The 27,162-nt window shown below is 31.9% G+C and overlaps 1 protein-coding gene across 5 annotated transcripts in view; it reads left to right on the top strand.

Annotated features, from left to right (window-relative positions):
* Nucleotides 1–2,096: 2,096 nt before the first annotated feature.
* The window catches only part of Myb (proto-oncogene like protein Myb), a 50,980-nt gene continuing 25,914 nt past the window's right edge, over nt 2,097–27,162 (top strand). For 3 of the 5 annotated variants that reach the window (XM_088183765.1, XM_088183815.1, XM_088183614.1), the window contains exons 1-2: nt 2,097–2,268; nt 12,139–12,249. In XM_088183765.1, coding sequence (XP_088039891.1) covers nt 2,252–2,268; nt 12,139–12,249 — 128 coding nt within the window. In that variant the 5' untranslated portion in view covers nt 2,097–2,251. Of the gene's footprint in view, nt 2,269–12,138; nt 12,250–15,396; nt 15,905–27,162 lie in introns of those variants that run through there. The other 2 variants (XM_088183898.1, XM_088183689.1) reach the window with 2 other exon arrangements.

The raw sequence follows: 27,162 nt of genomic DNA on the forward strand, positions 1-27,162 counted from the left end.
AATATTTCAAAAGCTGCACCGGAGAGGAATTAAATAAATATAAATTATCACCTTTATAATAGCCAACAGATATCCACTATCAAAAAACACTGCCATGTTACATGTACACTAGAAAATACATACTATAAAAATATTTTGCGTAACCTCACCAACTCACTAATCCAAAGCATCACAGACTATGATATAAAGAATTTAAATTTTATATGTAAACTTAAAATACCAAAGCACGTATAGTTTTAAGAGCAAAAAACGCTGTTTAATGTTTCTAGATCTTTAGCCAAATGTATTTTTCCAAATGTATTATTCTCTTTAAGATGCAACCATAAACATTTTTTGCTAATCTTCATTATATTGTATTAAAAAAAACAGGCTATAAACCACTTACATGTATTTTATCTAGAATTATGTTTGTTTATTAAAATCTCATACAAGTTGCAATAAAAGATAATAAAAGAGCAAGATCGTTGGCAACTCTTCTTCTTCGAAAGTTATTCTTTTTCCTACGTATAATGGGTTTATGTTTGAAAAAGCAGTAAAATTTATCTGCCATTTACGCGATAATATTTATAATTTGATTTCACAAATATGTGTTTTTGCTTGTCTTAATGAATGCTCACCAGTCTGGTATTCTATATGACATATTCATTGCTTTAACATCTAAATAAACGTTATCTGTTCTATATTTTGAAAAATAATTTTGTCTAAAGCGTCTAATGGAAGCATAAGGTGAATATAAATTATATGAATTTAAAAGCAACACTATTATTTATTAGTTGTTAAATTGATCGGCACGATAGAAGAGTGATATAAGTTGTTATCTGAATGACTTGGGTTTAAATTCAGGCTTGGAGTTTAAGCAAAGCAGGGGAGGCAACCACATTGGGCCACTTGCTTTGAGTAGCCTGCACGGGAATTTCGTTTTTAATTGTATTCTGAAAATAAAACGCGTCAAGCGATTTTCTTGACAAAAAAACTCGTGACAACCGTCTAAGCGCACCCCACCTGGATGCAGTAAGGTGCCTATTATATTCCCAATTTATTTCTGTTTCTTGGAATTTTGCAAAAGCAATGTCGTCTTGCACGAAAACATGTGAAGTTGTTGCTGTTGTTTTTCAAGTTAAAACATTTGTATATCGGCAGAGATGTTAATATAGTATCTATTTTTCACGTCAGTTTCTTGGCCTTACGCCATTTATCTTCTCATGGGGCATTAGCCGCAGGGGTATTAAACGATTTTTTTACGAAGACACAAAAATATTTTTAAATAGTGGTTATTTTATATAGTTGTTGTTTTTTTGGATAGAAAATGTTCCTAATTTCTCCACTAAATTTTAATTAAATAAAATAACACTTTAATAATAAAAAATGCGGTGTACATTTTAATTTCCAAGTGTAGAAAATAAATAGGCAAAACAGCCTTTATATGCTAAATTTTCATGTTAATTAATTTATTGAATAATTATATCCGATGTATTTACACGTTTTAGGCACTTATATTACAAAACTTGCTATATTTCGACTTTAATTATTACCTTATGTTAAAATATATAAAAGATTTTTCTTTTAAAGAATTTTGCTATGTCTCACTAAGAAATACACTGAAAGTCTAATTGGATCGAAACTAGAGCTAGCCCTATGTTTACCTGATGAATTGGTGAATTTTAATGAGTACCCGCAAATTACAGCACTGATAAAAGAATCGTTAAAAAACAAACGACCGCGACATAAATAAAAATATTCGACTATGAAAATATAATTTGATGGTAGTGGCGAATTAACTCCGCTAGGGACTTAGGGCGTTAAAAATTTCTGGGACCATACCATATATATATATATATATATATATATATATATATATATATATATATATATATATATATCATATATCCCCCGCCCCTTATTACACAAAATATTTTCTAATTAGAACAGATATTTTTATATTAATTAATTTTAGAAATATTTTTTAAAAATGCTAGCGTTTCTTCGGGTGCCCTGAAGCAAGCGTCTCCTCCATCTGTGCGTAAATTCGTCATTATTTAATGGAAATGAATAATAATCGTCGAAAAGGCGGCGCTCGCGAACGCGAGTAAAAGTGTGAGCGAGACGGCAGCGTTCGCGAAGGCCCAACGGCCACCGGGCAACGGCAGCGGGCGCAGGGCCTGAGCTGCGCCCCCCCCGAGACCCGAGGGGCTCCCGGGCGCTCGCCCCGCGAGGCCTGACGTTCTCGTCTGCGAGGCGACGCGGCTTTCAGATGGCGGCCGCCGACCGGTGAGTTGCCACATTCAAACGCAAACTGTCATTACGAACCGAACCAACGTCCGTTGTTGTTTATAACGGATCGATCGATTATGTAACGAAACTGTCGCTTTTCGACTGTGGTGCGCTCGCAATGGTTTTCGACGTGTCGGGCGTCGCCCGATTAGATTTAAATTAGTTCAATTCTCAAATTTGTTTATTCGATGGCTATTTGCGTCGCAGTGTTCCACAGCAGGCATTGCTTATCTTATTTTTAGAATAGACGCGCATTATCCTCTGCTCGGGTTATAATCACCTTTCCTGCGTACACCTAGTCATAACGGGACAATTTTCGACCAGTTTTCGAATAATATTGACCATAAAAGGTTGATTTGAGACCATCGAACACTTTATTTGCATGCGAGCAAAATAGGAGTTGCCAACATAAAAAATATAATAACATTATTAAATTAAGGCTCCTCTGCTCTCGCTAAAGTTGAGTGAAAACAGTGCGAAATCGGACAGTGTTTACATGTATAAACATTTTGCGAGAATTCGGTGAATTATATTACAAAAATAAAATGTCCACATCATATAAAAACCCTTGACAATCTTTCGAAAAATTAAACTATTATCGAGGTGTTTCGCTTGAAGCATCATAAATTCGAGGGGGGAGGGGTATTAAACTCCCGAGACAAAAAACTGTAACTGTTGTTTGCATTGAAATGCTTTAGAATACATAGATAATAAAAAAAATATGTATAATATGTAAAAAATTACTCGATTTTCTTAAAGGTAGTTTTTTTTTATAAATATGTAGTAGATAATAATTTACTAGGGCCATTGTTAAATATTAACTTATCAAAGTCTGTAAATCAATGATATCTATTTTATTAATTATAAACTATTATTACAGCTACAATCAATATATGTCTAGACGAGATGATTTGAATGCTTTGTTATGAGATTAAGAAAACTTAATATATAATGCTCGATTGTATAATAACCAATTCCGACCTTCTAGACACGTTAAACTATAAGAAACACTAGGCTTCATACAAAATTCGAACCCAGCCCTTTCATGTATTTATCACTGAAAAATATTGACTTGAATCAGGGCTGCGGCTTGTTTCAAAATTTATCAACTCCGACTCTTAAATTTTCTTATGCTCCTAATTCGATTTGAACTTGAACAATTTTAATAAAATCAAGTTAAAGAAATAAAAATCGGAGTCGATTCATTTTTCGATTCCTACTCCGCCTAAAATGCCAAGAATATGCAACTCCAACTCTGTGTGAAATCATTTTCTTAAATAACCCATTTAACAATGTTGAGTAATCACACTTATTTATCGACTTTTTTGCATTGCATGTATATGCAAAATACAAATATATAATAAATAATTTTCACCTTATAAACAAATAAAGTAAAGTATTATTTTATTTATGATAATACATTATAATCGTATACATTAAGGTCAATTAATATTATTTAAAACCAAAAGAAACATAATGTGAGCTTGCATGTTTAGTGAAGCCGACTATGTAATCTTTAACCGTGAATAAATATTCTGCAGCGGCTAATTTGCGTTTCATTTCCAACCCATCACCATACCTTCGCTAAAGATTGAATGAAATTGAATTCGTAATTTGTTTTCTTTCTGTTCTTGTCATTGATAAAAACATAATCAAAAAGTTTTTACAACTTACGACTTTTCCAAAAAGCTTGAATCCTCGTCGCTGTCACAAACTACAGCATTTTCCAATTATTATAAATATTGCCTTTATTAGATCACAGGAAAATAGCGCAGATCCTACTTTTCAGAAATTAAACGAAATGACATGTTAAAGCCAACAGTATTTTATCATTGACAAAAAAATAAATTAATCAACTAAAACTTTGTAAATAAAAATTCCACTATCGCTTCCTATAAATTATTTCATTTCATTGAATTAATTAAGAAAGCATGTCTCACGATTCGCTGTTTGAAGGATTTTCTATTAAGCGAGAAATTATTTCGGCAATCAGATTTTCAGTTATCTAATGAAACAACCATAAGAATCCAAGCGATTTCAACTGATTTATAAAGTCAGTTGAAGAATGATGTGAAAATGTGAATGGTTCTCATTACCATTAGGCGAGTCGTCAGATATACAGCACAATTGGCAATAATGATAAAAATGCTATACAATAATTTTAGGGTGAAGTTATAACTATTAAAGTTACTACCAGTCGGAGTGGAATTTTGGGAGGAATCGGAGTCGTAAAAAATCAACCGACTCCGACTTTCTGTAACACGTTGAGAGCGCTGAAGAGCGTTTATTTTTCGCGCTTTAAATAATCAAATCTGATTTTAGAGCTTCCATAAACGCTGACTTATTACAAGCAATTATTTTTTTATTATCTAATTCAGTTTAAATTACGGATGGAAAAGATTAAATTTAGATTTAGTATTATTAAAAATTTATGATTAGATTTAATCCTGGCAAAATAAAACCAACGAAACAAGCCTTTTCCCTTGCAAGTATAATCATTAAATTTGTAATTTTTATTTATTTTAATGTATCGTTTTATTTAATATAAATATTTAGCATATCACTATAATAAGTCAATAAACGTAAATTAGGTAGACATGGCCTTTTCCTGATTAATGATTTTTTAAAATCCTTATTTTTTTTATAATTTGAAAATCGTTATTATTTTATTGCTATATATTATATGCTGGAAAAAAATAATCTTATTAAAATCGTTTAAGTCGAAGTCGGTCCATAATATTAAGTCGGATTCGGAGTCCTTAAAAATTGCGCAACAGAAATTAATATGCCTTCACACAAGGTAACCGTAATAATTACTGATGATGCGCCAGCAATTAATGGATATTTCCCATTGCAATAAAGACGAATCCTTCACGAATTTTGTGTTATCATTGCATTATTCATCAAGAAACATGTGCAAAAATATTGTCCTTTGAACTTGTTATGAATGTCGTTTTAAAAATAATATTCGTACAAATCCTTTATCATACAGAACGTTTAAGGCCCTTGTAGAAAAAAGCGAATCTTCCCAGGCTAACTTTATCCTATATATAATATATACGACGAAAAAGTAAGGGTAAAGCTTTCAGTCGACTTTTTTTATCTTTTCGATTAAAAAATTCTCATTTCAAAAGATCAAACATTTGAACAATTAGATAACTCTCATTGCCTGATGGATTGCTGTTTTAACTGATGTATGTGAATTTTTTTAAATCTTGAACTCTTTGGTTAAAATAAAAATTTAGTTGAAATTATAAGCTCTATAAACCATTTAAAGCTCAGATATAGTTTTGTATAAATAATTTAGCGAAAAAATCTCTTTTACAAGGATAGAAAACATGATTGATAAATAGTTTTCCTCCAACATTATTTATTACTTATAAGTTTTTTGAAAAATTTGAAATTAGATTTAATGAAAGATTTTGAAATTTCAAAATGACACAAATAAAATATTACAGTACCGTTGAAAACTTTTGGAACCTAATTAACCATAAAAAGTACGCTCTTTTGAAAAAGGAGCTTACAAAATTAATTCTTGTTTTGGTTTCACATATTTGTGCAAATCTTGATGTTCTACCATATGAGTAGTGAGTTAATTCATACATTTGTTAGCATTCACATGGGAGAAAGTTAATTTTACGTATTTTCAATAATTATTTCTGTTGTTATTTATTTTATTTTGTATTTATAGTAAATTATAGAAAAAAATGACCGATTCTCAACGTTTTATTGCTTTGATTTATATTACTATTTTTTATATTATTATGTTTTCTATTATTAAATTTCGTTAATTTATTTTACTTAATTTTTATATAATATTCGGCTTTTGTAAATTTTTTTGTATCAATTAAGAAGCTTTCAATATTTATTTTTTGTAAAGTTGATATAAAATCTTTTTTGTAATGTTTATTTATTTCGTGTTCTTCAATTTATCGATATTATTTTCTTGAAATCAAAATTGTAAGGTCGGTTTCTTGTATCTTTGTAAAATTCGTATACATAGACAGCCGGCCTCGCGTTCCACCAAAACTCCATCGAAAATTTTGCGGGACCTTTGGAACCCTTTGTAGATTATGATGATAATAATTGTTTGATGGGCTCACATTTTTAATGTAAAGTAGACACCTAAATAAAAACTTGCTCAATCGTAGATTTCTCCATAATTAATTTCCAAGAATTGCATTTAAAATTCTGAGATAAAATAATTGTAAAAGTTATTAGAATTTTAAACGGTTTAGTAACGCTATAAGTCGTATTGCACATATCCTTTACGATAACATGACAAGATGTCCTCCTCAAAAAAATTGTCCCCTTTTGTCCTTCTCGAACAAAGATGTCCGAGGTGACTTTTATAACTTCCGCAGCATCCTTAAATGAACAAAAATTTCCGATATGACCTTATTCTTTTGCTTCCACAGCATCTCTAATTGAAGAAAAAATTCAGATTTTTTAATTTGTGTCCTTTGATATTTTCAAAATCTGGTCATCACATTTACGTGGATTACTTTAAATAAATATATAGTTGATTTTAAAATAATATAATAACACGTAGTTTATTTAAACGTGCCAAGATACCTGTACTTGTGTGAGACACATCCTAAACACTATATATATATAATTGCAGTTTATTTCGTTAAAGTATCATTTAATAACTCATAAGATAACTTAAGTTATGTTATATACCGCGTTTATACATATATTATATGTTATATTTGTTCACTAATTGTTTCAGTTATGTATCGACAAAATATAAGTAATTGTTAACATCATATTTTCAATAAAATATATATATTTTTATTTAGAGCATCTTGATTACTCGGTGCCCGGGTGCTTTGCAACCGATGTATCTCCAGCCCTGAGCCAAATAACATGATTAATCAAATTGTCCCTCTTTTTCGTAATCATAATTTGCTTAGTGGCTCACCCAATAAACTACGTAAATGTTTTCGATAAGCGATAACTAAATATTATATTTCGAGTGTTGCCAGGTTGTACATTTTTTATCGTACATCACACCTGAGATATGCAAGCTGTGATATACTCATAGCGTGCAAAGGTTAAATCGTATCTACGACTTTAACCTTATAAATTGCTTGTTATAAATAATTTAATTTATTTATCTCTCAATTCGTAAAATTAATAACAATATATTATTGATAGTATTAATTAAGTTTATTTTAAATTAAAATATTTGATTTATTTATTACGTAAATATTGCTTTTTATTCGTGTTTTTTTATTATATTTTAGATATCTATTTTGTTAGTACTTTGCGTGATTCATAGATGTCTCAATATATCGTTAATTTATAAAATAATTATTTACATAGCATGGTATTATACAAACAGTATAATACCATATTACAATAATTTAAATTTTAGTAAAATTTATACATCAATTACAATAATAATAATCGATGTATAAATTTTACTAGAAGTAGATGCAATGTTAAACTTTTAATTAAACAATATTTTTTTAAATCTCCCGATTATTTTTTAATTTTATATATTTCTTTAACATTAAAATTTTAAATATATATTTTAATGTAAGTATCGTACCCAATGGAAAATTAACCGACAGTAAACCATGTATTTCAAATATAATTTAACAGCAAACCTAACATAATTAGATGCAATATATTGCACACCCAAAATGTTTACGGCGATGAATTTAAGTACTCGGTGTGCGTGCTCAAGCATGTGCGATTGTTATCTCATCAAAGCCTTTATCCTTTAGAAGTCCAAAGGCATCTATGTCACGTCCGATATATTTTCTATATTTTGAAGCCATTTTAAATGACTTGATAATAAAATTACCAGTATTTTAATTCATTAGTTACTTACAGATTCTTCTATCAATATGTTACTGTAAAAAGATTTAGTAATTTTGAACAATTTTACCTGAAATTGGTAAATTACTAAAATTTATCGTAAAATTTGTTGATCCACCGATGAATTTTGGAAACAATTTTTTGACAGCCTGTACCAGCCGCTCAAAACCATGACGTGTAAACTGTTATCTATGGTTTTCAATCTAAAACGTTTTGTTTTTACAATAAATAAAATTGCTGTTTTTAATTCAACTCAATATTTAGACAAATATATTTTGAGAGCATTAAATTCCGAATCGTGAAGTTGATGTTGATGAATCAATATAGTATAGTCATATATTTATTATTTTGTAGCCTATTATACTTCTTTAACGTCGCGAGAATTAATTACGCTGAATTTTTATTTTAATCAAGAGTAGTCCGTAAGTTGTTCAATAGATTTTTGCGATTTAATGAAATACTATGCAAAAAGTTCGTACGGCGTCGCTATATTTCACACTTTGAATACGAATGATTATTGACAGATGTCTGATTTACAGTGTTGCCAACATATGAAACTCGATTTGAATCACCCTTCACGATTTTATTACTTGCTGATAATTTACTTTTCAAAAAAATATATTGGACTAGCTAGTTAGGTCTAACACAAGCAATAAAAATACCTTGTAATATATAAATTAATGGGTTATATATAATTGCACAAAACATTTGATAATATCCAATTTGTACACACGAACGTTAATTTTATTACTTTGCAGTAAAAATTGATAGTATGCACGTTGTACGCTCAAACTTTAATTTCATATCCTGCACCTTGAAACAGATATTTTTGACATAGTATCTACATATTTAACTGGTACATATCTAATGTTTTAGTTTTTTAAAAACGATCAGAGGCTCTCAACATTTCACTTAATTACTTATATTGGGTTGATGCAAAAGTTATGACCGTTTTTTACATATACAATTAAACATTTTTTTTTTAGATTTGTAATATTTATTTAATCAATTATATAATTTTCATCAGTTCTTATAACCTTGTCCCATCTTTCTATGTACTTATAAATACTATTAGTGTAAAATTCCGTGGATTCTGATGCGAAAAATGTAGTAAAGGATGTTTTTACCTGCTCTATTGTATCAATTTTTTTATCATTTAAAAATTTTTTCAGTGATCAGAATAAATGAAAATCGGAAGGAGCAAGATCAGGAGAATACGGTGAATGCTTGATAACATCCCAATTCAACTCATTTAGTTTGTGTTGGGTCATCATAGCCACATGTGGTCGCGCGTTGTCGTGGTGAAATACTACCCCTTTTCTGTTTACCAATTCTGGTCTATCCTTTTGAAGAGCGATGTTCAATTTGGATAATTACTGACAATATCGTTCTGCTGTAATTGTCTGATTGCGTTATACACAATACCCTTACAATCCCACCAAAAACAAAGCATAACTTTTTTTTTATGGATTTTGTCCTTCGAAGTTGATAATGGGGCTTGTCCAGGTATAGCCCAATGTCTTTTTCTTGTCACGTTGTTGTACACGATCCATTTCTCATCTCCCGTTACCAAACGATGCAAAAAAGGTTCATGTTTTTGTCTCGCACTCAAAGCAACACACGTTGAAACACGATCCAATAAATTGGCAGCCGACAATTGATGAGGTATCCAAATGTCGTACCGCGAAACCATCCCCATACGGTTCAAATGTCTTAAAACGGTTGTTTTGTTGACTCCCATCATAGACGCGATTTCCCTGGTGGTTAGACGTGGATTGGTGTCAATTATGACTTTTAACTTGGCGTCATCAGACTTAATGGCTGCCCGGTACGTGGTTTATCAATTAGTGAAAAATCCTCAGATCGGAATTTTGTAAACCATCTTCGTACCTGTCAAACTTTGATGACATATGCTCCATACACTTTGCAAATGTTTTTAGTTGCCACACTCGCGGTATTGTCTTTACGGAATTCATAAAGTAAACAATGACGTAAATGCACTTTATCGACCGACATTTTGAAAAAATACAAGGGCTCTTCCTGTACTCTGGCCAGGCCAAAACTGAATAGAAAGTAGAGGGAAAGTATCCTTTATACAATGGAATCATTTAAAAGAAGATACTATTCATCATTTCTGAAGAAAATTTTTTTTTACCTAGGATCATAAAAAACGGTCATAACGTTTGCATCAACCCATTATATACCAGTAGTAAAACATCAATGGCATCATTCGGTGCAAAGTATTAATTTGTAGTATAAATTAATAATTTTTAGTTCAAAGTATTATTTTTTGTGCAATATTAAGATTAGTGGAAATTATCTATTCAAAGTTACATAATTTGTTTTAATTTCAATATATTTGAAGAATGTTGAATAGTTTATTTTTCGTGCAGCATATTTGTTATTAGTAAAAACGATTAAAAAAAGTGCATTTAATTATAAGCCTAAATTAATGAACAATAATATAGTATTTGCATTGAATCACGATGTGGACTAGGCGTGGTTTATCAAATATAGGTACTATTCTTATATAGTAAATTCCTATGTTATGTATAAAAAAATAATGAAAGAAAAACAAAGGAGAGTATTTCTATTAATCACATTGAGTTTTCATTAGTTGATGATAAACCCTTTTTGTTTCGCATTTCTGAAGTTTAGCGATTATCTAATCAATAATATTTAATTGGAATTACAAAAAAAAAACAATTTATAATAAAAAAATCTACAGGTCGCAAATTTCTACAAAACGTTATAACCCATGCTGGATACAAAAAAGGATAAACATTGAAAGGGATACTATATAATTAGGGTATTCGAATGTTTGTGTTTTGCTAATATATAATCATTGTAAAACATGCGAGCGTTACTTGAATTATATATTTGGTCTGTTTTTATTACCAATTAATTAAAATTATTATAAAAATGTCAGTACCGATAATACCGGTATTATTGCAGTCCATAAATCAACATACGTTTAAAAGTGCAATGATATTCAATGTTTGCGACCAAGTTAGATGCTCAGAGCACGACAGGTTATTGATTATCAGAAATAATTGATAAAATGAGAGTTTTAGAACAAAATACCTATTCCACTTATTATATACATACTTTTCTTGGAATAACCCCTTTTTATTACTCAATTTTAAAACACGCGGTGTGCTTACGAATCGTTGTGACCCTCATATTTGTATATTTTGTATCTAAAAATTACAGACCCTAGTCTAATTTAATATTTTTAGTTCTTAAGATATCAGCATTCAGAAAAAAAAACACTTTGGTCTTCCATCGTTCAAAATCCAAAGCACTAGTTCGACTAGTCCAGTCGTATCGTAGAATGCTTTTTTCTATTTCACAATGAATTACTTTTTAATATGTACAAATGGAAAATACATTGTAAAACGATAGAATATTATATTTAAAATATAAATTTAACGGTGAATTTAATTAACTGTTAATTGTTTCATTTTTATATAATTTTACTTTTCTTCAGGTTATAGACCTCGGAGACGCCATCTTTTAGCATTTGAATTTATAATATAATGACTATGTACATGTGCATGATCATATCTAGATTATAAAAAAGAAGAAACAGTATGCGTATAGATAATTGAAGGTATTTTAAACAACACGCTGCCTCTTTAGATATGGTAATTAATCGCCCGCAGGCTAAACTTTTACACCCCATCAAGGTGTAATTGCTTTGAATAAATTATCATTCGGACAGAGTTTAGTGTTTGTGAAAATACCTTCACAATTTTGTATGTTTTTTAAATTATAAATTTGAAAATTCCATTATTTTAATATATTGGAATTTGCTAGTCAATAATTCATTGGATTTCACACTCTTTTTCTTATGAACCATGCATAACTCTAAAAGCATTCTACACGATTAAAAATAATGATAGACTTGTACTCGTTAATGGACACACCTTGCAATTCTTGATGATAGTGCTCGATCAGCTTGCAGTATGCCATGTCCGGTCGCAAAATATGTATTATACTAAAAATGCACTTTGTTAAATTTATATATTTTTTCAGACCCAGAGATGTTGAGACGCGGGCGTTTCTTGAAAAACAACTGGAGAAGATGAAAGAAACCCAAGAATTGAGGAGGATTACTTTCAGGAACTTGCTGAAAGACAAAGTCGCGTGAGTTGTTTTCGTTTATTCTTATATAAAAGGGTTGATCTGATTATGCTTTATATGCTAGACTACTTTCTATTTTATATGTCGTACAATGATTTTGTCGGATGTGCATAAATAAAAATTGTATGTAATATAAGAAGACACCGACATTTTCATTCAGAGCGAATACACTCTAGCGGTCGCTTACCGTTCGAAAGGGAAGTGTATTTTGTATAGACAGGGGTTAGAACCAGTGGCGTACCGAAAAATATTATATTTTTACCGCGTTATTTCCTTTGCCGAATTATTGTGAATCATGATATTATCTGACCACATAGTTCAACTGCACTATATTGTCTATAAAATTAGTTTTGCTTTGTGGAAAAAATGCAACGGTTGAACAGGCAGGTTCTCACGAGAAGTTAAAATCGCAAAAGCACTTGATAATGTACAAAAAAGTATCGATAGGTGATGGTTCGTTTTAATTCCGGTTGCCTTTACAAATATTTAATATGTGAGGAGAGCGCTACGGAGGAATTACAAAAAAAATCAAGGTCGGTTTAGACGAGACTGCATGACGTTGCGATGTAAATTTTCCTCAATTGCTTTCGGTGCTGTTTAAAGCAAATGAATTTGACATCTTGTGTACTAGACTTATCTTACAGTTTGAAAAATAAGTATAGATATCATAACAAAATTATAATTATTATATGTAAACCTTATTTTTCAAAAGGCCGCTGTCCAAATAGTTTGCGAAGTTTATTATAGGTGCATTTCGTGATACTTTTTTCCTATTATAAAAATACATACCAAGTTTTTTTTTCTTATTTTTTATTCCGAAATCGCCCGCCTATATTGTACATTTAATTGATAAAAATATTTGTATACTACTTAAACCTTAAAAATGTTATTAAATTAAATTAATTATTTTAGTAAAACATCAAGAATAGTTACGCTGCACAGCCAAATACTCTTGATTGTACTTTGATTTAATTTAATTTTTATTTAGTATATTATATATCTTTACAGTTTTTTTACGATATCTTAAAACGTTTTCTCTGTATTTATTTATTAATTATTTATTTACTTACGTATAGATATAAATTAATTATTTACACGTGTAGTTTTTGACTGAAGTATGTGTTATTAGTTTCAAATTATATTTTCCTTAACGGTTCGTAAATAAGAAAACGTTCCCAATTATCTGGAATTATATGTAATTTCATACTAGAAGAGCAATATTTTTATAAATTTGCTCCCACCCTATTTAAATATAATATTATATATTTATATCCTTCGTGGATGCAGGTATTTACGAATATAAATATTTGTAGAAACTTTAGGGAACCAATAATCGGTTCACCCATTGTTCTTTGGATTTCGGTGGAAACGTTTTGCATAAAGAAACTTCCACTAAAGTGAAGGTTCTCTCTACACGTAAACGACGCTTTCTTGGCTTTCGTACGGAGTAACGCATTTCACTATAACGATTCGGGTCTTATATTTTGAAATACTAAATACTCACTATTCTTCAAAAAAGTTTGGAAAAGGTTGCTGTGGTACCTTTATAAGATGATATTGGTTCTTGTATCCTAGCGCCTTTTTTTTCGATTTGCTGAGTTCTCGCAGAAATTTGTATGTCGCTAAGCATTTCTAAAAACTACTGAAGGGTGTTGTTAAACTATTCTTAAGTAATACCAGTTATGGGTTTTGAACGTTTTGAGAAATACGATCGCGTCCTCTTCTAATGCCCGTTAGAGCCCGGGCGTCAGCACTACCCGACTCGCCTATGGCTGACGCAATCCGGCTCCTTAATACGCTGGCATTGCACATTGATTTGTTTAGTGTCAGCTGCAAGGTCTGGTTCTTATCATTTAATTTTAATATTTTGTGTGTACTGCAATAATAATAAATATATTGTTTTTTGGCCACGGTGACGCATTGGTTACCTGTTATTTATATTAACCCCTTACTGCATACAGTTAAGTTAATTTAAAAAATCTCTTTCTTCTGATTATATTTGTCTTGCTGCATTTTTAGTAGTATAATTGCGACCACTTTGCCATTAGGCATCAAAACCAGAAACTGCGTTAATCGTTGGTTGTGAAGTGCGTCAGTTGGTAATGTCACATTGCTATGTGTTTGAAAATATTTTTTTCATTAAATGTGTACAACATACGTTTTAAAAAAAATATCGAGAAACATTGAATATTGGTGAGTAAATTTGAAAATATACTTATTAATTTTACAATGGTTATTATATCATAAATGAGGTTTCTTTGTAAGGCCAAATATGGCACTCCGTGCATTGCGTGCTATAAATATGTATGGCCATATATATGTATAGCACGCAATGCACTATACATATTCTAATTCTAACTGTACCTCACAGTTAGAATTAGAATAATATACACTATAATTACAAAGAAAACATTATAAGTATAAAAGGACAAAGGAAAGAAGAGAATAATATAAAATGGATAGCATTATTGGGATGACAAACACTGCCAACAGAAATAATAAATCTTGAAAGTTCATCTCCTTTTAAAAAAATATTTATTTATTACTGACGATGATTCACGATGTGTGGAAAAAGTACTAATGGGCACTGCACAGATGTTTATTAGAAAGTTCTAGTTTTTATGTTTTAGTTTTTCAATTAATTTTATTTAATTCGTATTTTTTGTTCTTAATGAATAGAGTGCCATATATGGCTTGATAAATATAGTTACAGTGCCATATATGGCATAATATATTTTTGACAGTAAAATTTTAAATTATTCAAATATATTTTTTATTGTTTTTCAACATATTTTAAAACATATATTTTTTTCGCAGTTAAAAAATCAATGTTGTAAGGGGTTAATAGCATTTCCATATGTTTTTCCTCGGATTCTGAATTTCGTAAGTGTCACAATTTTTTCAACTTGTCGGGTTTTGGCTGTGTATTTTAACTGTGTTCTACCTAATGAACTTGAGGATCTAATTAAAAATGTCATTCACATCGTGCGAATGGTTTTTTTTCTGCCGCGTGAAAAGGTGTACATATTACTACGATAGCAATAATTATCCAATCGGTCACGGGGCGGCACTGACGCGAGTAACACGTGCGTTTGCGCCTGTATGCGTGCGTACGGACCGTGTGTATGGGCCCCACGCGGCGCTACCTCCAGTCGTTTGTGGCACTCGGCCGTGGGCGTACGTCTCGCGTCCCGCGTCACACGCGTCAGAGCTTTTCCGACCGTCGGAAAAGCTTCGCCCAAACTAACAATCACGACGCAGTCCGACTGTTTTAACACTACACTAATAATAATATTCTATCGAATAAATCGGTTGATAGACAGACCGTCTTAGTGTGTGAAAATTATAAGCTTATTCCTTAAAACATAATAATACAAGTGGTGCACGTTCGCCACAAGCGAACCGACCGGTCGAATTGCATCGAATGCATTCCTGAGTGCTCTCTCGCATCGCACAACATCACGGACTACTTCTCCGGGACTATTGCATACGCATCAAAATATAAACAATGTTACATTCGTGATTGATTGGGGTGGAGCAGAATGAAATTCTTCGTGCCGCACACGGTTAGATGATATTGGGGGAGCAGGTGAAGCTGCTGCCAGAAGAGGCGACAGGGGATGCTGGGCGCTCCGGGGGGCGGTTTGCCCTCTCTTTGGTGAGTTGTTTGATATAACGTATAAGTCATATTGCAATAAATTTAGTGCAATTGATCCAATGAAAGTTGCCGATCATCCGATGACAGGTGATAGCAGCGTAAGATGAGCAAGCGTATGGAAACCGAAATCGAATACCGAAGAGAGTAAAAGTGATTTCACTCTCGCGTCAGATCAGGCGAATGCCTTTTTTATATCATGAGCAAGGTTGGGCTTTATCAGAGTTAAATTGCGCGGTTGCAATTTGATCGTTCTCTTAATGCGTTTATTTTATTCAATCCTGGTCTGATTGATGCTCGGGTCATTTGCGATGTGTCTTTGTACACTACCGATTGTGAAGGATGCTGTAATGATGTGAGCGGCCGGTAGTTTTATGAGATGGTTTTTTTAAACAAGTCAATTAAGACTTAATGGCGTGTTTTAAAAGCTTTCGAAGTAATGTACAATTTGTAGTGCTTTAACACGCAAAATACATATGTGATCTATTGCGAAACGTAGTAAACCATTGATATATATATATATATATATATATATATATATATATGTATTTATAGCAGCTGAATCGATTTTTTCTTGAGAGATACCTTCTGCCATACCACTAATAATTTAATAATTTACAATGAATAATTTCCCTAGATTTGTTGCAATACTTGCACGTTGCGGTAGTTGTTACCCCGCTGTAGTGCATTGGATTAGCGTATTTTAAGTGTATCTTTATTTCAGACTATAAATAATAAAACGTGTTATAGATTTTTTTGTGAATCAATGTGAATGCGCTAACGCTCCTTCAAACAAACATGCCTTAGTGGCTGTAAACCTAATCAAAAACCAATCTGTGTTTTAATCACATCGTCATTTTATTAATACCGGATCAAATTGTTGACCCTCTAAGTCTAAGGCAACATAAAAGTAAATACATATACTACTACTAATAAAATGTACCAGCAGATCATCTTGCCCAAATACTCCGAAGTATTAATGTATTTTGTTTTTAATGTGAATGTCGTCTACTTTAATCATGATTGATTAGTGTTACTGCTCGCTAATTTTATTCACGTCCAGTTTCAAAGCTGCATCTTATTTCAAGGTTCCATAAACAGTCTTTATTGTATACAATCCGTCTATCCAAAGTCTGGCCAGCTTAGCATTCGTCACTGTACTGACCATCGGATCAATATTTTCATAAACTAGGGCAACTCAATGGCGACTTTTTTTGACCTTGATTTGAGTTAAAAAAATGTTCCTTCATATACTGCAATTGACATATTTTAACTATGCCTTTATTTCTTAATTAAAAATCAAAATTAAGATCAAAGTTGCCGACTTTTAAATGTCTTATTCTGCTAACATATCTGTTTATTAAATTATAGTATTTTTGTAAACATGTATATTTCCTGCTTATCTTAGAGTTGTTATCTCACTATATAAACGCTCTGATTGAAAAAATATAAACAATGTAATAATTTATTAAAATAATTTAAAGTTAGTCTGTAAAAACAAATTGTTACTGTTTATATTTCATAGGTCAATGTTTATTTAAATAACAGTTCTGTGGAATATGGGTTTTGAATAAATATTTCCATTTGATGTACAAATTTGAACATCCTGTGGCATACCCAGGCAGGATTTTAGATCATGACGGCTAAGCACTCGAGATCAACTTTCATGTTATATTTGTCGCATGTGTTTCTTTATTGATCATCATTCACATTCATAGTGGTATTATATGGGGATAAACTGACAGATGTAGAGATTCAACTTTAGCTTATTGTGTCGATGCGCGATTTAACGAGACGCTTATTGACGGCGTGAGATGATTTTATTGTCCGAACGATTACACGGATGATGTGCTCCGATACAAGCGAAACAATAAGACGGAGGAGAAGAGAAAAAATACAACACACCGCAAAGAAATCGATCGATATTATAAATTATTAATTGGCTAGACGTGTAACGTCGTGCTTTAAAAAATAACCTCCCGGCCAAAGAGGCTTTAAATAAATTCGATTTTTTTATATCCCACAGCCTCTTTGAACATTCCGATCTGTTTTCGGCGTTAGCGAAATTGATCGAACGTGGATAGTGAAAAAAGTGTATATAGTTTTTGCTATTTTTTCGAAGCTTTTCGCTCATTGATGCGATGATTTTGGGCGCCACATGCCATGTTTTAAAGCTGCGTTCAGTTTCATCTGTTAGATTTTTTTTGGAATTTTAAAAAAACATGTTTATGCTCGTTCCGGCCACACCCTGATTTTCATAAGGTTTGCTCTCGCTCTCTGGTCGCTCGGTGTTACTTTTTGTAGCATCGAGATCGAGTTCTTGTCATAGTCTACTAATAATATGGTAGCCATGAGGACTCCGGCTAGCCCTCGCGTGAGTGCTATAAATTAGGCGTTTTGGTATTCACGGTGTCTCACGCCGAAACTCGTCATTCCTCGGGACATTTCCGGCTGTACCATCAAATTGCTAATGGTCAGGCGTGCTCGCTTAACGAATGTGTGGGAAAGGACTCCTTTTGCCATAGGAAATAAACTATAGGACAGGTGGTGTCATTACGACTTATCGAATAGTAACATCGCCACTGCTACTTAATTGGCGGCGATAGGGGTAGAAGTGTAGCGTACTTGTTAGATTCGTCTTTTTACGTAATATTTATATATATTTTGGGGACGATTCCCACGAGTTTTTCTAGTGTTGCTCTATATCTGCTACACTTGCGCTTAAAAGGGTTTATTCGTAAAAAATCTGGAAAAAAAAATTTTTTAGCCTCTTTGGGGTAGTTCTTTTATCTGTCAATTATGCAAGTTTTTGTATTTTTTCCCGTGGGGAAGAAATTTTGGGGATGATGCAAAAATCGGCAGGTGTGCCTTCTGACCCTTGCGATCTAGCCCCTAACAAGCTTGCTGGATGCATATCTATACTGTTCTTAAAGTTTGTTTCTCTCTCTAAAAACTCGCGATTTTATTTTAACAGAATCTATACTAAAGAAATTGTTAACGCAACTTTCTTTGTAAATAATATTATGTAGATATGTATCTAAATAATTATTTAAATTATAAACATATGGTATAGATTCATAAACATATGGCATAGTAATGTAAATAGATATCCATATTCCAAATAGAGCTGTATTGTGTAGAAGAATAAATCAATCTCTCAATTCGTGGGATTGTACTAGAGTTCTAAATCGAATATTCGGAATTATCTGCCTGTTTTAAACTATATAAATATTCGAATAATTGATCGAATATTCGTTCAAAAATCTTTGTATACTTGAGCAACACACACACAGGTAGTCGTTTTCTCTCTCAATCCATGGTCATTTATGCGGCTTTATTTTATTTTGAAATGCTAGCCAATGAGACGCTTCTCAACAAAAAAATGCTTTTTCGCATTCGAAAAACATTTGTAAATAAAATTTATATCGACCGTATCCACTATGACCAAAATTCGCAGAAATCTTTCGTTGAACGAAACAAAATATTGGAAAGACTCACCCTTTATTGTGGTTTAACGCTTATCTTAAAAACAAGTGTGCGTCGCAACTTTTTGTTACGTTTTTGTATTTGTTGTTTCAAGACGCAAAGATCAGTTCAATAATTTGATCGCGGTTAATTTATTTCTAGGTGTTTAATGAATATGAAAATCTGCACAAAACATCAAATTCTAAAATATCAAATGAAATTATGTATTTAAAATGTTTAAAATCAATTTACTGAATTAATTAAATCGCAGCTGATCTTCCTGATCAAAAAGTATGTAATAATAAGTGAAGCATATAACTGGATAGTAAAACTTGCATAACTGATATATTCGAGCATCTGAATGAATGTAATAAAAAAAATGCAAGGTCGGAATGAAAATATATTGACGTACTCCGAAAAATTATAGGAGTTGAAAAAAAACTGGCAAAAGGTGTGACGGCGAGGATCTTTAGAAATATTACCATAGGACCTACTAGACCACTATTGAAAACAAATAATCGTGGATCTGTCTGATTCATAGAGTAAAGAAATTTCTTTACTCATTATAAAACCAAATTTGTTTAACTTTCGAAGAAGTAGCTCATGAGATACTTTGTCAAAAAATCTTATTCTGATTGTTTCAATTCGCCTTGCCATAATTTATCTTGGTTTTACAATATTTTTCATCGACAACATTTGCATACATGTACTAGTAGATTAATTAATTCCTGGTACGAACAAGCTATGAATAAAGAAAATGTAATCAGGAACGTTGCCTCTAAATAATAATATACATGAACATAAACATAAAACTTCTTGTTTATTTAAAAATTACGCGTGCTAAAATCTTCGAAGCATCTTTGCCTCTCATGCCAGCTTTTGTTAGATACTATTTTTTTTATTCAATTACACTCAACTAACGAGGTGTTTTAATGATCTGTGTGTGTTGTGGTTGTAAAAAATACCGCCGGTTTCTTTTTTGATGTTCGCCATATTCAAAAGCCATTCGATTTTACTACGTGGACCCGGATTATTCAAAGCACTCGTTATTCAGCATGATGATGATGTTTGACCTTTGGATTACTTACGTTTGATTGTTTTAACCATCGCTACGATTGGCCAAAGTTATAATTGACAAATTATGTAAGTCAATAGTAATTTCCACATGTCACATCCGCACGATAAAAATCTCACAAGGAGTCTATTGCTTGGCGTGCCATAATATTTGCGAACGGGCACACATGGACTATTCTGAGTCGCCTATTGGTGGATAGCTAGTTCCCATGTCATTCATCGACTCATCCAAATATTAATTTGACTATTTGCCTGAATGTCGAGTGTGCCTATCGATCGAAACGAGTGTCAATCACCCCACGTGGTTAATTCACATTATGTACGTTTTTCGTAAAACTTTTTTGATTGACCGAACTTTATGCGAATCACGCTCGCCGTGTTGCTTTGATAGTTTTTCACCCACCGAACATAACTTTACACAATATAGGCTGTTCCAAGGACAAAAAGTGGCGACCTCGTCAAATTGCCAAATCGTCATTTATAATATAGTAACCAATGTTCATCATCGTTTGTCGTCCTCAGCTCGCCCATTTGAATAAATATCTACGTCTGTTCCGTTTATCGCTTATAGATATTATCTTACTCATGATTTATTTATCACTCGCTTACTACAGGAAATTATGATTTTAATAGTTTATAATAACAATTTCCCGATTGATTGTCGATTGTGAAAAGAAGATACACATGTGAAAGGTGCATTACACATTGGTTCTAGAGCTAAAGTTAAATTGTTCATACAACAGATTCGCTATTCACTATTTTGTCGATTTTTTACTTTTGTTGTATGTATTTACAGTGACATCATTTCAGCTTTTTTCAGATGGGGGCAAAAGTTGACTTGTTGTTTTTTTTTTTAATATTTCCATTTTATTAACTTTTTCATTAATTATTTAGTATTTCATTAATTTTTTTCATTTTATTAACTTTTTCATTAATTATTAAGTATTTCATTAATTTTTTCTGGCCAAATTCAAGGGGTTCCCTGTTTAGAATTCACGTCAAAAGCATTAAAATCGTGCCGTCGCAGTGAAAACGCTCTTATCTAGTCTTTTTAAAAACAATATTACGACTTACAATAAGTGAGAATCGAATGAAGCATATCTAAACCGAATTTTGACCAATAGGAGAGCGCTAAAAACAATTATCCCTTCTCAAAAGTCAAAAATCCACGTCAAAAGCAATAAAATCGTGCCGTCGCCGTCGCAGTGGGAACGCTTGTTACCGAGCGTTCCCACTGCGACGGCTTTGCCATGATTTTATTACTGAGAAGTGATAATTGTTTTTGCGACCTCATATTTACCATAATTTGGTTTAAATATACTTTGAACATATCAGAAGTCCGCTGTAATATTGGTAAAGTTAGCTATCATATCTTTAAAATATAATGTAATATCCAAGTGCAGACATCAAACCTCCCATGAGAGATAATAGGCATAGTTTGTATTTTGGACTTGACCTAATGAAAGTGCTAAAACTAGAATTAGTTGTAAAACTTTCATTAGGTTAGGTTTCGGTTTGAACAGCAAATCGATGTTTCGCAAGTGTTAAATTGAGTTTTATACATATTATTGAGCTGAAATATAAATATTAGAAATATAAATTTACTGGTGAAAATGTATTGGGACTTCACTAGTGAAAATATAACTACTGAAAGTACATATTCACTGTAACATTTATACATCGCATGTAAATAATTAATGATAAGTATCTTAATGTATATATTACTACGTATGGAAAAGTTTAAATCATATAATTTTACTAGCACCTGTCAGATAAATTATATTTTCACTGCTAAAAATATATATCTACATGTGAAAATGAATTCCGATATGATTTCACTGAAATGACATATCTTAAAAAATACTTTCGGTACAGATTTGAGACTCGTTTTTTTATATTCTGAGGGATAACCAGAGAATTTCTTGTTAAAATAAGGGACGTCATTTCAGTTTTTTTTTAATATTTCAATGTCATTTAAATTCTTAGTATTTAATTCTAGTATAATTCAAGCTTTTCTAATGTTATATTACTTATTTATTTATTTTTTACTTGTTTATAAATTATCTTTTTCATCCCTATCATATGTGTGTATCTGTATGGACATAAATCCATAATTTTGTATATGTGTAACACACAAACCCTTAGTTACTTTTATCATACGCGCTTATACATTTTTTTTATTCGCTTTTGTTGTTCCACGATAGGGGTGATTTGCCTGTCGGTTCTGGTGTCTTTGAACTCTCGCCGGCCATCTGCTTTCCGAGCTTGGTGGATGTGGTGTTAACCCTCGCTGCAATACGTACCAAGGGGATGAACTTGGATCAAAAATTGTTGGCGATCATCCAGTTCCCTCATTTAAAAAAAATATTGAACTTGGTGTTAAGGCGTGTGTGCAAACCACCTCGATTTCTTAAGCCCCCCCTCTGAATTATAAATCTACGTAAGGAATAGTTGTAAATGTCGCTCCTTATTTCTTCGACTCAAGGTGGGGTCGTAGCACGCGACTGTTGTGAACATCTGCCCTTAACGGGAAGACCCTCGCGCTTCCGCGTCAAGACGCGTGTATTGCCCTTATACTTAAATATAAATAAAAGTGTATAATTTTTTGCGCCCATATAGCTAGAATTGCTCCAATTATGAGGAATTTTCTTACATGCTCATATGTACCATGTAATTAGAACATACGCACTAAACCGCAAAATCGCCTTCTTATTATTATACCCACTACACAATCAGAGATAATCATACATATTGGCTGTCATGCTTTAATACTCATTTTTTTGTTTATTATTATTAAATAAATCCTATTTACGCAATCGTGAATTTGAGATTTGCGCAATTCAACGACCTCTCAAATTAAGCAGACCTTCCATTGTGTTTTGAGGTATTGTTCTGCGAAGGTGCGAGAAAGGGTTAAATGTGCATTTAGATGCTATGCAAATGTTTTATAAAATAATCAAAGTAATCCGTGCACACGCGCAGTCTCAGTCTTATATATAATAATTTAGAAAAGCTGTAAAATTATTAAAAATCTTATCCGTTGATGTACTATTTAAAAACAAGTCTGTGCTTTTATAACGTACAACAATATTTTCAAGCAGTTTGTGTATAATATGTATTATATAGAAATAATTATGAATAATTATATCTTCCATAGATGATAAAAATATAATATTTTCGGTTAATTATACATATATTATCCGTTGAATTTTCAACGGGTGCGATATTAGTGTACCAATATTTAAGTATGTATAACTTCCATGTAGGTCATATTGAATGAATATGTATGTGAATAAAGAGATAAGCGAATGTTATCATATTTTTTATATAAGTACATTCGTAGATCCACACATGTGTACTATTAGTATTAATCAGTCCGTCTGTCGAATATTAATGGACTTTTATTAAATTTATTTAAAAGTATGTAACATATTGTATTGTATGCAATTCGCGGTTTTTTAATTATGTGACATTTTGTAGGCTTTTTTCATTCGAGTAGTCGTTCACCTTTCGGGTCGTTTGTTCGTATTGTATCCCGTTTCTTTTTCAAGAGCGCGTGGGTCAATAAGAAAATACATGCATTCATCATACACCCGTTTCCCTGAATCGAACAGCTGTTGTGTCGACGGTGCGAGGGGGATTCCTTATCTATGCTAAGTAAACGGAGTTTTAGGAGGAACTCGCGAGGCCGAAAGGTGCTGTTCGGTTCCGGCAAAGAGGAAGTGTTGAGATACAAGATGCGCTAACTCGATTCGATCCAAACACGTTAAACACCTTTGCTCGATTCTATGTTTTTTTTTACCGTAAAATCCAGATTTTTTCTTGCGTCTCAATCGAACCCCAGCTATTTCTGTGAGCGATTCGATTACAATAGTGTCTGGCTGTCGTATTTTTTTGGTAATAATTAGGTCTTTCTGCTCGTTTTTTTAGCAACAATGTTCCCCCTCGTGGGAATGCGATCGAATCCCGAGTTTTACATATTACTTTTTCGGCAATTTGCGAGCTCGGCCCATTGTGAAAGTGGCGAACCGGTCCCTTCAGAATCGGCGCGAGAATCCTTCCTGATCCGCCAATCTGGTTTAACACATGGTCTCAAAGGTCGTTCGTTTCTCCTTCTTCCGTCTGACCAACAAAGGCCCAGACTCCTTTTATCGATCATTGTTGTTGCGATGTCGATCCTCATTGTCGTCGCCGTCCTTCCAAATTTTCACAGTCACTGTCCCGTCTCAATTTTCCTGTGTGAACCCGGGACGGACGATTGACCGAATAAGATTATGGGGTTTGTATATTTTTTGGTTGTTGCAAAATGGAATACTTTTTTCGTACAATACTCAAAAGATTAAATGAAGGCGAAAACCGTCAGGTGGTCACGCATACGGGCTTTTCATTAAAATTCCTTGTTTTTACTTTTGCTGCGCATATTGTAAACATCGTCGTAAACCATGTGGTCAATTTTATTTATGCATTTATGTATTTGTACTATGAACACTACCCATCTTTTATATATATAGGCAGAAGGGCGGCAATATACATTACCGTGCATAATTTATACTTGACCGTGAGATACTGACATTTGGGCGGTTTGGTGATTATTACGCAAACGAAAATGGCGCACAGGAAAAATTCAGACCATAGATGATCAATACACACATGCATATATGTATATTTAAGAATATGTGCGTCAATATGTATATGTAAAAATATCTGTTTATATCACAGATGTCAATATGATTTTAATTTAAAATATTTTACAATTATATTAGTAATTTACATTGCTAAGATACACTTATAATTCCTACAAGTACACAAATTTTTACTTCAAAATAGAGAAGAATATAATGCAGTCGGAATTAAAAGTAAAATATATTTGACAATCATCTATCTTTAGAATTTTCGTATGTGCAATAATCCGATCACCAGGCTTGCCGAGGGGGGGGGGGGGACAAACTCCCGGAGCCAGTTCTCCTTGAGAGGCTCAACTCTGGAAAAATCAAATAAAAACCGACTTCAAATAATGAATCTGAACTAAACTATAGTTGTTTGAGATGTATCTACATACTGATGTATTTCGGGTATAAGTTCCTTTTGCCCTTTTTTATACATATACAATAAATAAAAAGAGTGGAACATTGCCTTCAATAGCGCCCACTTTCTAGGTAGTACTTTCACAATAAACATTATTATTCAAAGGGACAGATTGTAGTTTTTTGACGCGGCTCCATCTGTGTTAAAATTTGCTTGCAAATTATTGTTGACTATTGCTTTTTGAATGTTTAAAAATATTAGACACAAGAAAAAAATGTTGTAAATTAGTGCACTAAATTTAGGTATTCGATCTGAAAATTCAGATCGAACACCTAAAGAAGAAGCAAAGAAATAACGAAAAATCAACAACAGCGCCAGCTGAATAATATAAATTTAATGTTTTTATATATTGTATTATCAGACATATTTGACAACTAGATTTATCCAGCAAAATAAATAAATAATACGTTCAGTTTCATGTGCTTATTACTAAAAAAGTTTAAAATCTATCCCGAAAATATGTTTTAAAATATGTCATTTCAGTAAAATCATATCGGAATACATTTTCACCAGTAGATATATATTTTTACCAGTGAAAACATAAGTTATCTGGCAGGTGCTAGTATAATTATATGATTTCAACTTTTTATATATATATATATATATATATATATATATATATATATATATATATATATATATATATATATATATATATATATATTTACATACTTATCATTGTTTATTTACATAATATATATAAATGTTACAGTGAATGTATATTTTTTTGTAAAATTAGTCCAAATACATTTTCACCGGTAGATATATATTTCTACTAGCGAAATATAATTTAACTGATTGGCGCTAATATACTGCTCTAAAATGTCTGAAGCTCAATTCAACAGTTGCGAAAGTCTATTTGTTGTTCAAATTCAAACCTAACCTAATGAAAGTTCTAAAACTAAATATAGTTTTAGAACTTGTTTGGTAAAGTCCAAAATATAATCTAAGTTAACTCATCTCTCAGGGGAAAATAAGCAGAAGAATAAGTATAGTCCATCCAAGATGTTAGCGCTCATCATCGTTGTGTTGGAAATAAGGGTGCGTGTACACAGTTTTCCGCGAATTTGTTTATACCGATAGGAGAACGTTACTAATACTAAATCAGGGCTGTTTTAAGGGTAGGGTGACCATACGTTGTAAATTGAATTAAAAATTATAATGTGTTATATTTTATTATAAATTATTGTCATGTTGTGGTATTTTGTAATCAATAAAACAATTCCTGTAATATTCTATTCGTATTTTAAAAAATATTATATTGAACAGATATTCAACCTGGAGAGTGATACCAAAACTGCTCTCACGTTTTTGTGTTAAATATGTATATAAATAAACAAAATAAGTAAGAAAGTGATATTTTACACTTTCCTCAACAAATTAAATTAAAAAAGTAAAAATTAATTGCACTTGTAATTTCACATTATCACCCTATTATATTTTCTCACCAATACTGTGACGATGAGCGTTCATATCTTGGACGGACTGTACAGGCAGACACCGCATCTCACATATTGCTCCATAGTTTGTCTACATTTCAATATTACACTGTTTTAAAAATATGATAGATATCCTTACCGATATTATTATGGACTTCCATAATAATATCAAAGTATATTCAAACCGAATTTTGGTCA

Source organism: Plectrocnemia conspersa, unplaced genomic scaffold, assembly GCF_051122295.1.
Source record: "Plectrocnemia conspersa isolate PC_06_02 unplaced genomic scaffold, ASM5112229v1 ptg000001l, whole genome shotgun sequence".
NCBI classification, from domain to species: Eukaryota; Metazoa; Arthropoda; class Insecta; order Trichoptera; family Polycentropodidae; genus Plectrocnemia; species Plectrocnemia conspersa.